Source organism: Phragmites australis, chromosome 2 (assembly GCF_958298935.1).
Source record: "Phragmites australis chromosome 2, lpPhrAust1.1, whole genome shotgun sequence".
Taxonomy (NCBI): Eukaryota; Viridiplantae; Streptophyta; class Magnoliopsida; order Poales; family Poaceae; genus Phragmites; species Phragmites australis.
The window spans coordinates 28,977,910-28,992,332 of NC_084922.1; the positions used below are offsets into that span (position 1 = coordinate 28,977,910).

The window sequence follows — 14,423 nt, forward strand, 5'->3', positions numbered from 1 at the left end:
TTGACCTTGAGGTGGAGGTGTCACATCAATTCATGCTATATGAGTATTTCTGTTCAGCATGTTTTGAAGTAATAACATGTATGCGATGTTTTCGGTCGTAGGAAGAACGCTTTTATACTACATGTGTTTTCGATGTGTTTTAGTACTAAAAATGTACTTGTACATGTGGTAGTACTTCTGAGCATGTCTAAGCGAGATTCTTTCGTTGCCCTTGGTAAAAGGCAAATAACGTAGGGGGTGTATTTCAGTGCTATATTTATATTCATATCTTACTCCCTTTGCAAATGAATAAAAGTATTTGGTGTTTTCTAATTTATTCAAATCATGGATGATATTACATTTTGATGAATTAAATCCATGTCATTTCATTGATTTTGATTATATCGTTGGTGTCATGAATTAGTAGTGGGTGTTACTCGTCATAAAGAGTTATTAAAAGAAAATTAAGAATTAACATCAATTCACATGCATACATATGCACTTATGTATTTCATATGGTGATAAAGGCCAATCACTGCCATCGTGCTTGACTCATACCAGTACATGGAGTTGCATGAGGGGCTGGCATCGTCCAACACCAAACTCTCAAATGGAGCTGCATCATGGCATTCATACATTTATATAATATCTGAATGATACAGAATCATAGAGAGCTTAATGCCATGATATATGAGAGACTGTGTTGGAGATTGTTGTTGTTGTTATTTTGTTGATGAATATTGAGTCATGTGGAACAATACTCTTTAAATTCATATGTTTTTGGTCTTTCTTTGTGAGAAAGACGGTTGCTTCTAAATTACTCTTTAATTAGGTGAAATATGTTTATATACATAGTTATTACTTGCTGAGCTTCTCTCACCCTACAGGTATGTTTAAGCTGTTGACGTACATTTTGGGTATGGAATTTGGTAGCTACACGCACCACTTCATCACAATGTTAATAACCCAACTCGTGTTTTGAAAATTCTATTTTTGGTAATATGTCGTTTGTGCTGTAATAAGTTTTGCGCTTGAAGAAGTAATCTTGTATATGTTGTAGAGAGACGTCTGTTATGGTTGCGTCGTGAGGATCTATATGTCGTTTATATCTTATATGTTTTGCAAGTGGTTGTGTTGTCAGTTATACCGTAACTACAGAGGAGATGCTGCCAAAAATTTGAATATTTAGTTAATATATGCTTAGTTGTAAAGTAGAGCGTTATACATTGGAAGAGAGATAGAATCGGCCGGGAGCATATTGTAATTGTTGATTGCGTGAAATGCTCCCTAAAATAGGAAATCGGTGAGTGAGATCGAGACCTGATATCCCGGATCAAACCTCCACCGTTCGATCTACCATATGTTGTCACTAAGGTCAACTACTACCTCCTTGAACTCACTGTGGTAGTAATTTTTCATGGCCATTTTGAAGCACTTTTTGTTGAGTGGTAGCACAGTGCCACGTGAAGAGGACTCATGGACATTCTGAAAAAATATTCACAAGACAGCATCGATCTAAAATCCTTCGATCATGCCCCGATGTTTCAAACCGCCCAGGATCTAATCCCGAGGGTAAACACAACTGGGAATAAACCCACCTGGAGTTCTTGCAAATCAGGCAACGGTGAAAAAAAATCATTTATGAAAGTTTCAGTTTTTTGGCGAGTATCGAGAATTTTCATGAAAATTTGATGCACTCTGCATTAAGTGAGACCATATGTTTCCTTTTTCTTTTTAGGGAAAATGAGACCAATATGTTCTCCGCTCTCTTAGCCTAAAGAACTGTTAGAAAATCTAGAGTTTTACAATTAATTGTGGACCCATTTCGATCTCTTGAAAGATTTAATTTTATCTTTTAAGGATTTTATCACTATATATACGGAGCAGAACCTTTTATTATAGAGAATATAGATCAATAAAGAAGAGAAAACTTTTCCCCTACATTGACTACACCGGTAAAAGTAGTTCTTGAATACATTATCAACACGAAGCTTACCGAAAACCAATCTAGCGGAACAGATCTGCCTGTGATTGAACTACACTACATCGAATCCATCATGCACCACACGATCTACCAGCATCAATCCCTACGGTACATGTATGCTGAACAAACAGATCTTTTTATGAAATTGATTTGTTTGCTAGATCACGTTTTGCTTGCTATAGCGTGTACCATGCCGGTCTGCCCATATACGCCGATGCCGCTCGTTGTTTGGCGTTGCTGATCCCTACCGCGCTCACACACCATGAACAGTACCATGTAGATGGTGGGGCCCGTAGCCGCCACCATGCCGCTAGCCGGAATCGACAACCGTGCTTCGCATAGAACGCGGTGGTTTGAAGACCACTGCCACAGATCAGAGAAAAAAAAAAGAAGGGGTATGGCCACACCGCTAGTATGGAAGCTGGCGGCCTTCTCGCTTCGTCGTGTTGCTGGGCCACCGGCGCCACCACCTCTACGCTACCTGAAGCGGCGCCATGACGTGCCGCTCCGGCCGCCTGCAGCGCACCACACCGCCAGCAAGCGGCCAGGCCGCTGCTCGCCGTTCGCCTGCCCCGCACTGGCCACATCGCCAATATGCCTATGCTGCTGGCCGGAGCCCATGCCACGTGTCGCAGCTTGCACCATCACGCCCCCCGCTCGAAGCCGCATGCGCTGCAATGCATCGCCACCCGCATGGGATGGGCCTAGCAGCCGCTATCGCCGCACGCAACCACTCGGCTAGCACGTCACCTTCTTTGACCGGTCCGCCGCAGCCCCTGTAGCGCCGCCCTGCCACTCGCAAGCGACCGGGCTGCCACTCGCTGTGCGCCCAACCTTGCCAAGCGGCGCCGCCACCCGATGCCAAGCCGCCGAGCCACCCGCTGCCGTCCTTAGGCTGCGCCGAAAGCGCATCCACGCCGGAGCACCGGCCGATGGGCATCGCCGAAAGCGTAGGACGCCATGCACCAGCCGATGGACATCGCACCGCCTCTGGCAGCCGAGCCTCCCAGGTGGGCCGCCAGTCTGGATGGCGGCTAGGGTTTCTAAAGCCTAGCCGCCCCATGTATGTGAGGCGCACGGGCTGAATGGGCTGGGTCGGCCCAATAAAGGAAGAAAAACCGGTGGAAATAAAAGGGAAAAGAAAAAAAATCTAAAATTTTATGTTTAGCCCTCCGAATTTTCTATTAATTGAGCGCAACCTCTGTATTTTCTGCATTTAGGCCCATGGTTGTTTTGAAAATTATCTATAGGCTATATTTTTTGCATAGAAGTACCTCCAGAATTTAAATTTTGCATCTGTTTTAGCAGTTATGTAGTATTTATTTCTACGCTATTATTACTGTTTAAATTGCCCGTTATGTGTTTAAATTCAGTGATATTCATATAATAGCATAGAAAATATCAGAAAATTTACAGTAATCCTATTTAGCAACACGATGCAACCTTACTAGTAGTAATGCTTGCGTCATTTAAATATGGAGATGGCTGGCATCACGAACAAGGAGTTCGCTGAGATGAGTACATATGCCTGCAACTATCTCACTTGGGCGTTGGATGCCCGGATTGTATTAGGAGCGAAAAAAGCTCCACGCTGCCATTGGCCTAGGAACAAGTAGTGAAATGATTCACACGAAGGATGAGAATAACCAGGCACTTCATTTTCTCCGCCGCCATCTCTCTCCTACTTTGAAGGATGAGTACATGACAATGATCAACGCTAAGGCACTATGGGACGCATTGCATGAGCATTTTGAGCGTCTTAAGTACACCATCAAGCCTCTTGTAGAGCAAGAATGAGTTTGATTCCGTTTCTATGACTATAAGGATGTCAGAGAGTACAACTCCATGCTGCATTGCATTTGCACACTCCTATGTCTCTGTGGGAAAGAAATCACCAAAGATGAGAAAATTAAGAAGACTCTCTCCACTTTTCACCCGAATACGACAGAATCCACACGCAATCGCTGTCAAACAAAATACAAGAAGTATTTTGAATTAATTGACGTGTTGTAGATTCAAGAAGTCCATGACGAAGTCATAAACAAGAACTTCTTATCCTAGTCACAAGGGAAGAGCAGTGGCCTAGAATTCAATCACAGCTCTTTCAAAGCACGCAAGAACTGCAATAAGAAGTGGTGGAAGGGAAGAAGGAAAGTGGTAGCAGACAAGGTCAAGCTTAGTGATGATAATGGCAAGACAATGAAAAAAGTCAAGTCATATGGTGAGCAAAACCAGAATTTGCGAAGGCACCAAAGCATGCTATGGAATCATACCAGAAGAAGTAGAAGAAGCAGTTAGAAGCACACCTCACCATTGCAGTAGGGATGGAGGTAGACAAAGTAGCCACAATTGAAAGGGTAGCATCTCACATGAAAGTTGATGATGCACCCACACTGGGAGTAAAAGACCTCCCAATAAAGGATGCAAATGTCTCTACTTTGCCTTCTTCCACTGCCATAGAAGATGCCATGAAGAATGAAGCGGAAAAGAAAGCCATTGAAGAAGAAGTGACCGGATATTTCGCAGACTCTATCTAGAATTAGAGTAATTAGCTATTTATTTTGTTGCTAAATTTAGAATGATTGAATGAATAAATGAAAGCTCTAAAAGAGCAAGCTTAGCTGCAAGCAATATTTTTCGGTATTTAATAGAATATATGTGGCGCCTGCATGGATGAAGTGTGTATTGTGGATAGTGGAACCACAAACACCTTCTTAAGAGAAAATGTGTATTTTCAGTCTATTAGAAATAACTCTGAAAATGTGATGACTGTCACTGATAGTAATAATTACATAGTAGGTTCTGGAAGAATTATAGTCATACTACCTATAGAAACTACTTTGCACATCGAAGAAGCATTGTTATACATTAAATCTACAAGAAATCTCTAAGTTTTAAAGATATTCGTGTTAACGGTTTTTATGAAGAAACTGGTGAAGAAGATGGTAGGGAGCACCTATTCATCACTAAGCGTGGTAGTAAAGTGAGAATACTAGAAAACTTTCCTCTATGAACAGTGGCTTGTACTACACTCGCATTAGAGCATCTGAAGTGTTCACTACCTTGAAGACTGTGTTTTGCAGTGCAGAATTATTCTCTCTATGATATGATAGATTTGATTACCCTAGTATTATAATGATGAGGAACACAATTACTAACTCACAAAGTCATGACATAAATATAAAGAATTTTCTAAATTACGAAGATTTTGTATGTCCTGCATGTGCTACCGGGAAATGAATAAGAAGACCGTCTATCTTGAAGGTACAAGATGAAACCCCTATATTTCTGGACCGAATCCAGGGGTATTTGTGGTCCTATTTAACTGCTATCTGACCCGTTTCGGTACCTTATGATATTGATAGACACATCCTTGAAGTAGCCGTATGTATGTCTATTATCTACCCGCAACCACATCTTTTGCAAAGTTGATCTCGCAGATAATATAAATCAGGAATATTTTTCCTGACCATCGAGTGAAATCCATTAGAATGTTTAACGCTGAAGAATTTACTTCTAAAATGTTTGATGATTATTGCACTGGTATAGGAATTAAAGTTGAATATTTTATACCACATGTCCACACTCGGAATGGACTAGCCAAAGCACTAATAAAAAAGAATAAAATTCATCGCTAGACCTTTTTTGCAGCATTGTGGCGGTGGTATTAGGACATAAATCATACATCTAAATTTGCGTAAATAGGAAAATTTCCAAATTACTCTTTGGACTAGTTGCATAGGTGAATGAATGTTATAAAAGAATGATCTATAATTAATGAGAGCTATCGCATGTAAGACTATATGTCCCTAATATGTAGTAGGCAAATTACAATATTGTAAAAATAAATTTAGATGTACACCTGTAACAGTGATTTTTTAAAAAAAATAATAATTTATCACTGAAAAGATTAACCCTTTATCCGGCCCACACCGTGCTGCCACGCTTGTTGATAGGCTGAAACGAAGTAAGGCCTCGGAAAGTCACAGACAGCCCAGAGTGCATAAAAAAAACCCCTAAAAAAAAGAAAAAGAAAAAGAAGAAAACATCCGCAAAGACATGGACTAGGCTACTAGAAAAGAAAGCCGTAGGGGGTCGAGGGCTCGAGGCTGCCCTCGAGGCTGCCGGCAGCCGCAAAGCCCTCTGGCCGGCTGTTGGCACGCCGTCACCGCCGATACGCAGTCTGAGGCCCGTGCTCGTCGTCCATACTTCTCGCCGGAGGTTGGTCTGCAAAGAACCCTAACTTTTTTATTTGAGGTGCGATGCCTTACGCCCTTACCACCAGCCATTCCCTGTTGCATGCCGCATTAGCGATTTGGGTAGTTAAACAAACTCGATGATGCTAATCACACCTCGTGGGCTGTAGCTGGCATGCTGCGTTTATGTAGACCAAGCCAGCATGACCCGCCCAGCAAGGATTGGGTGCTGATTATAGGATTAAACAAGTGCAGGGTAACATGGCCACTTCAATAATCAAACAATTAGGCATTGAGATCCACAAGCATTTGAGAAATTTAGACCCACTAACTAACAATCAGCTAGTGGTTGGCCAGAACATTATTGCTGCAGTAGTTCCTTTCTTGAGAAAAACTCTTATGTAGTAAGTATAGTTAGTATTTGTGGTCAGATTCATGCATTTTGGTTGCCCCATAGTTATTTGGACATCATCAAAATACCACTGAAATCAGAAGCATGTATAATTGTATAAATGGTTGAACAAGAATGGTTGGCTGGATCAAAATTGCTATCTTCAATTGCACTATTTTTTCTGTACATTTACATCTATTGAACATGTATGAGGATTGGTAAATCCTTTAAAAGGTGGAGGCCAATCACAGGATGTTAGAGAGTGAATTCACTTGAGGTGAATCTATGAGCTAAGAGTGTTTAGGAGGGAAACTCTGCTCTGGATCATTCTCCTGAACAGAATTTCTGCTCCATTCTCAAGATCTCCAATGTTGCACTCTAATTCCTGCAACTGGTCCTCCTTGCAAACAATTACTCTTCTCTTTTGGAATGCCTTAGAGACAAGAGACCTCTTAGGGGTCACTACTTGTTTTGATAGGAGGCACAATGTTGATTCGAGAAGAGAGACGACGATCATCCTAGCCTTGAGCAATAGCCTGGCCAGCTTGCACTCATCCTTGTCAAAAGTAGTCTTCTTGTTAATCTTGTTAATTAGTTTTTGCACCTTCTTGACCAAGCCAATGTAAGACTTGATCTTTGCCCGAGTGCTTGCATTGTCTCCTCTTCTGAGACCCACTTGCAGATCTTGGATGATGGTCTTCAACTCAGCAAAGTTCTCTTGCATGGCGTTGCAGAGATCAATTAGCTCGAGAGAACTTTCCATCTCCCTATCCAGCATTTGCCTTTGCTGGATGGAGCAAACTTGGTTGCTGGGCAAGTGCATGATCTCCTCAATGTGGCTGTAGACATCTCCAAGCCTCCTCAAACCATCACACATTGCATCAATGGTTGCAGAGGGTGAAGAGATGCTTGCCTCTAGGCTGTGAAGCTCATCTTCGACGTCAATCTCATTGGAGTACCTCTTTGATGGCAAGCTTACTGATCTAAGATGGCGAGCCATGTTTGTATTGGAGTATGTGAGGTTGAGGTGATGGAGAAGAAAGAAGAAACTTTGGTTTGATGTGTCCACCCCTTCTGCAAGGCTTATTTATACAACAGAAGCATCCAAGAAAGCATCTTTTGGGAGGTAGACAGGACGAATCATGCCATTTCATCTCCCAGATGTTGTCTGTTGATGTTTTGAGACAATGCTGCAGAATCGCAACACTATCAAGGTTTTTCATGTGATAACTTGTTTCTTTATAACACCAGGTATCTCACAAATGAGTTTCACAATCTGTCATGTTCCACTTATTGGTAGCAATAAGAATCTGCAATGGTTCCTAGCATCGTGGCGTATCTTGAAGTTAGTGCAAGTTCAGCTGTTTAACAGGTTGTCAACTGGGCATTATTCACGGCATGTGTATTGGTCTGATTCTTGTTAGTTACCAACATAAGTATGTGCTTTCTTTGGTAGCAATAATGCTAATTAAAAGGCTATATAACTTGTGGTGTGGAGTTGGCATGTTTCAGCTGCATATAGCAAGATCCATTTCACAAGGATCGTGCACCTGAGGCACATGCAAGTAACATGAGCTTTGTAAAATAACCACTGCCATGAGGCCAACCGATCAGCTTCTGGAGACATCACTTCTTTAGCATCAATAATGCAAAGTTTTCTGACAGCAAAAAAGAAAAAAAAAACTTGGACTGGAATGCCCCTAATTTCAGATCATTGATCTGTTGCTAGTAAACGATGCCATGCTCCTAGCACACAGTTTTTTACTGACGAAGTGATTTAACCAAAACATAATATCATAGGCATGCATAAATTTTGAAATTCACAACATGAATTGGCATGGAGAAAGTTTTTTTCTCTTTTTTGATTCAGTGAACTTTCTATACATATCCACAAGTATACATATCGCAAAATTGTCGTGTTGATTGACTAATCCTTTAAAAGGTGGATGCCAATCACAGGAGACTATAGCTTAAGGTATCTACGAGCTAAGAATGTTTAGGAGGGAAACTCTGCTCTGGATCATTCTCCTGAATAGAAGTTCCGCTCCATTCTCAAGATCTCCAGTGATGCACTCTAATTCCTGCAACTTCTCCTCACAAAGCACTACTCTTTTCTTTTGGAATGCCTTAGAGACTAGAGATCTCTTTGGCATCACTACTTCCTTGGATAGGAGGCACAATGCTGATTCGAGAAGAGAGACGGTGATCATCCTGGCCTTGAGCAATAGCTTGGCCAGCTTGCACTCCTTGTCAAAAGTAGCCTTCTTGCTAATCTTCTTGAATTGTTTTTGTGCCTTCTTGACCAAGCTGATGTAAGACTTGATCTTGGCCTGAGTGCTTGCATCTCCTCCTCTTCTGTGATCCACTTGCAGATCTTGGAGGATGATCTTCAACTCAGCAAAGTTCTCTTGCATGGCGTTGCAGAGATCAATTAGCTCGAGAGAACTTTCCATCTCCCTATCCAGCATTTGCCTCAGCTGGATGGAGCAAACTTGGTTGCTGGGCAAGTGCATGATCTCCTCAATGTGGCTGTAGACTATTCCAAGCCTCCTCAAACCATCGCACATTGCTTCGATGGTTGCAGAGGGTGAGATGCTTGCCTCTAGGCTGTTCAGCTCATCTTTGATTTCAATCTCATTGGATTGCCTCTTAGACGGAAAGCTTACTGATCTTAGATGGCGAGCCATGTTTGCATTGGAGTATGTGAGGTTGAGGTGATGGAGAAGAAATAAGAAATTTGGTTTGATGTGTCTGCTCCTTCTGCAAGGCTTATTTATATACCAGAAGCAACTGTCCTAGCATCTTTTGAATTGTAGACAGGAAGAATCATGCCATTTCATCTCCCAGATGGTCTGCTGAGGTTTCCAGACAATGCTGCAGAATTGCCACACTGTCATGGTTCTTCACGTGATATGTGTTCTTTTAGACCACCAGACATCTCAAAAATGGGTTTAACACTCTGTTATGTTCCAATTATTGATAGCAACAAGAATCTGCATTGGTTCATATCATCGTGATAGATCTTGAATTTAGTGCAGGTTCAGTTGTTTAACAGGTTGTTAAATGAGCATTATTTGCGGCATCTGTATTGGTCTGATTCTTGTTTGCCACTAACATAAGTAGGTGCTTTCCTCGGTTTGTGGTAATGCTAATCACAAGGTTTTAGATTGTGGTTTGGAGCTGGCATGTTTCCGCTGCATAGAGCAAGATCCATTTCACAAGGATCATGCACTTGAGGCACATGCAAGTAACATGGCATTTGCAAATTAACTACTGCCATTAGGTGTAACCGATCCTTATCTAGAGATATAATTCTTTAGTACCAATAATGTAACTTTTTAACAGCACCCAAAGAATGGGCTGAAATGCCCCCAGTTCCGGGTTATTGTTCTTGCTCATAAGCGATGAAATGCTACAAGCATTCATTTCTTTTAAGCTGTGAGTTACCAAGTTACTTTGTCAGGATATAATACCATAGGCATGCATAAATGGTGACCACAGCATGAAATTGGCGTTAAGGACTTTGTACTTTTGATTCAGTGAACTTTTTATACATATCCACAACTATACATTGCAAAATTGTTGTAGTGATTGACTAATCCTTTAAAATGTGGATGCCAATCACAGGGCATTAGGGCTCAGGGTATCTGTGAACTAAGAGTATTCAGAAGAGAAACTCTGATCCGGATCAGTCTCCTGAACAGAAGTTCTGCCCCGCTCTCAACATCTCTGATACTGCACTCTAATGCTTGCAATTGCTCCTCTTCGCACACTACTTTTCCCTTCTGGAATGCTCTGGAGACAAGAGACCACTTGGGCATCTCAATTTGCTTTGACAAGAGGCACAATGTGAATTCAAGCAGCGAGGTGGTGATCAATCTTGCTTCCGCCAGTAGCTTCACCACTCGGCAATCCTTCTCAACAAAAGTAGTCCTTTTGCAGTCCTTCTTGAAATGTTTCTGCGCCTTCTTGGTTAACCGGATGTATGCCTTGAGTTGAGCAGTAGCATCATCTCCTCTTTTGAGAACCAAGAGTAGTTCTTGGACACTCATCTTCAAGTCAATGAAACTTTCTTGCATGGTGTTGCAGAGGTCAAGCAAGACGAGCGACTGTCCAAGCTCTTCCTCCACTGCCTTCCTTTGCAGGGTCTGGCAAAGGCTGACTTGGTTGCTTGGTGTGCACATCATCTCTTCGATGCTGCTGTAAATGTCTCCAAGGCTCCTGAAACCATTGCACATTGTGTCGATGGTTGTCGATGGTGAAGAGATGGTTGTCTTTAGGCTCTGCAGCTGCTGCTCAACTTCGGCTCTGTTTGAGCGAGGACTGGAAGGCAAACTTGCAGATCTCAGATGGCAAGACATGGCTTGGGATCGAAGCTTTGATGCTGTTTTCTTCTGAGTGTAAAATTAGAATGGAAAGGACAGAGTAGGCAAGACAAGCTGCAGGTTGTTGTTGCTCAACCTTTTGCTTTTCTCTATTTATAACGGAGAGGTATAAGCAATGGCATGAATAGAGGAAACGGCAGAAAGAATCTTGGCCACCACCCTCCATATGCTGTTCATTGTTGTATGGAGTGACATGAACATAGCCACAGAAGCCTAGACAAGTTGTTGCTCTCCTGTTTTCTCTCACTGCAACAAACGATTAATGAGTGGGCTTATTTGACTGTCATGTCTCAATTCTTGGCGACAATTCACTCTGCACGAGGGTTTAGTTTGATTTCAGATCTGTATGCACAATCATGAAGGATGAAGGGAAAGAATCTGTAGTTTTGGTGTTGATGAGATGAGAGGAATAATTAGTCTGGTCGTCTTCTGATGCTTCAACAGAGAGGTAGAAACAATGTCATGAACGGAGCAAACGACAGAAAGAAATTGCTGTATTGAGTGATATGTTGAAACACAATCACCGACGTCCAGACAAGTTGTCGCTCTGCTGATTTGTATCACTGCAACAAATGTTAATCAGTGAGCTTATTTGCCTGTCATGTCTCAATTATCGGTGACAATTCACTCTGCACGAGGGTTTCGTTTGATTTTCGGTTCTGGTGTTGATGAGATGATAGGAATAATTAGTCTGGTTGTCTTCTGATGCTTCAACATTTAGTATGTGTTCCACGCCTCCACCGTTTGTGCGGCATCATTGGCTTGTTTCAGCTAGCCACAGCAACAGCAAGGACAGCCGTGTAAGGTAGTGTTTGGTTGGATAGCGTGGTGGGATGGGATGATTCTATTTATATATTTAAGGATAGGATAATTTTATTTATATATAGATGCTTGTTTGGTAGGTGGAACGGAACGAGTTTATTTTAGTACCTTGGGCCCACTGTCAGTGTCACGTGGTAGGTGGAACGGAACGAGTTCATTTTAGTACCTTGGGCCCACTGTCAGTGTCACGTTTAAAGTGGGACGGTTGTGTTTAATTATTTTTTTGGAACAGCTCCGTCCCGAATCTTTGAAGAATATTATCTGATTCTGAACCATTCCATCTCACTGCTCTCCATCCAAACACTACCGAAGTTCACGAGTCTTGACTCAACCAACAGTATAGTTCGTCTCTAACATTATGTTTCAGCTGGCTATGTTGAGATAATCAACCTAGTCAAACTAATTATTATATATACTAAGCATATTGCAGAAATGAGATAATAAGAATTAGTTTAAGCTCTAATAACTACCTTCTAGGATACAACAGTGGCATATGAATGCAGATGGTACCTGGCGTGATATTTGAGAAGGTAAGACTGTGTAGGTATGGAAGGAACTGTAGGAAACAAACAATCACTGTTAAGACAACAAAAGTCATTGTAGTTTCAGTTTGGATAAGTTCTGATTATGCATACTACATACATACAGCTTGGCGTCTGTTCAAATGGTGCACTGGGTCAGTAAAAGTTACCACGACGCACATTGTATGTTGACCATTTAGCAGAAAAGTGAAGGAATACCTGCAGGTTATGAACAATTTACTGTCATTTCAGTTGCATATGTTGTTTTACATTTGGAGCTGTATGCATATCATGTCCAGGAGTTCATGGTGATTGACAGGTCCTTCAGAAGTTGGATGCCAAATGCGGTTCATCATCTTGTTTTCGACCGGTTCTGGTTGCTGTGTAACACTTTCTATTCTTCTACTTAATTCAAAGATGTGCAACTCTTCTGCGTATTCGAGAAGAAAAAAAATATGTTGCATCAGTGTATAATATACGAGTTCAAAGTGTTCAGAACTCAGAAAAGAAACCCTGCATTGGATCAATCCTCTGAACAGATTTTCTGGACTGAACCAGGCCTACAATGCCAGCTCTAATGTCTGCAACTGCACATCCTTAGCAACCATGAACCAATGGACAGCAAGAATCTTGACGATTGTTAAGAGCTGTCCTGCAATTGAGCCACCCATCTCCGGGACAAGCATGCCCTGTTTCTTTTTTTTTCCTCCTCTCTCTGTACTGCAAATCTGCCAGAGCCATGAAACCATGCCTAAGCCAGCTTCTAAATTATGAGCCTGTCGTGTCTGTATTATTGGTGGCGAAGTTATTGCACGAGGACTCGGTGTATTTGCGATCCGACGTTTCAGGTGACGGTTTGGCGGGGGACAGCGAAGCGCCTACAGGGTCGCGAGGACGAAAGGAGACGTGTGCTCAAATCGATTTCTGGGATAAGATTATGAACGGAGATGAATTTATTTTTGGGTGAACTGGAGCTCACCGCGGATGGGGACGTCGGCCGAAGCTCGGCAGCGGCTGCACGAGCTCGGAGTGGACGAGGGGAGGAGAAAGAGAAGGAGAAGGATGGGGGGCGGCGGCGACGGATTCAGCTAAGTAAGGAACGGCGGGCGCACAGGCATACATCGATGCGAGGCTGCGTGGCTTGGGCGAGCAAGGAGACGTGCTCGTGGCGATGCGGCGGTAGAAGGCGGCAGCAGCAGCGCGGTAAGGGCTCTTCCAATACTCCAACATAACTAGTTTTTTAATATTAATTAGGTGTCTACATAAGCCTTTTTAATATTATAATTAGATGTAGCAAGCTATTTAAAGAAGAGAAAGATGAAACTTATTTTTTTATAGAAAAACTAGCTCTTTGAGCGATCCTAAATAATTATGAGATAATAAATTATTTTAAAAGACCTCAAGAAATAAGCAACACACATATGTACATTAAAGGTTTATTTTTTAACTATAATTTTTTACTCTCTATCTTCTTTGATATATCACCTAAGAAACAAAGTATTAGGAGCGACCTAACAGCAAGCAGACAGACGACCAGGACAGGAGGTAGAGCTGGATTGGGCTGGACGCAGCCCAGCAAAGGAAAGGCCTGGTTAGATGGAGAGTAGACCGGCAGCTAGGATGGAAGGATGGGGTTGTGGCCAATTCTAGTAAATTTCAGTTTATAACACTCAATCCGCACATCCCGCACCGTATGACACCCGGTCCATAGCACCTTTCAGTATATAACACCCATGTCGCTAATTGTTTCGTTCTATAACACTTTTCCTTTTCCCTGTATTTTTGTTTCTTTTCGTTTTCTTTTCCTAATTCTGAGATGAACTTGTGGTTTCTATAGAATTTATGGCTTTCTATCTGAAAAATAATTCGAGGTAAAGCAAACAAATAGAAGATCACATTAAGAATGGAGAAACCAAAAACTCAAACAATTATTTTTTGTAAAAAATGTCACATAAAAACCGGGTGTTACATCATGTGCAGTACATAATTTTGATCAGTTGATGATTTTAAGATCATGCGGTGTCTTATTTGCATAAGGTAGAGTTCAGATGAAGATCCATTCCTAACCGGGTCACGGCTGCGGCGAGCACTTAGGGTTGCATATGGGCAGTTGGCTCTGCACCCGTCCCTCATATTCTAACACAA

The 14,423-nt window shown here is 42.0% G+C and overlaps 1 protein-coding gene and 2 pseudogenes across 1 annotated transcript; all 3 read right to left on the minus strand.

Annotated features, from left to right (window-relative positions):
• Nucleotides 1–6,617: 6,617 nt before the first annotated feature.
• On the minus strand, nt 6,618–7,574 carry LOC133907723 (uncharacterized; annotated as a pseudogene).
• A 775-nt stretch (nt 7,575–8,349) lies between these two features.
• Nucleotides 8,350–9,274, minus strand: LOC133909981 (uncharacterized; annotated as a pseudogene).
• A 904-nt stretch (nt 9,275–10,178) lies between these two features.
• Nucleotides 10,179–10,984, minus strand: LOC133907715 (uncharacterized). The gene has a single exon (XM_062349793.1). The coding sequence runs from the start codon at nt 10,909–10,911 to the stop codon at nt 10,189–10,191; it is 723 nt and encodes a 240-aa protein (XP_062205777.1). The 5' UTR covers nt 10,912–10,984; the 3' UTR covers nt 10,179–10,188.
• Nucleotides 10,985–14,423: the final 3,439 nt, after the last annotated feature.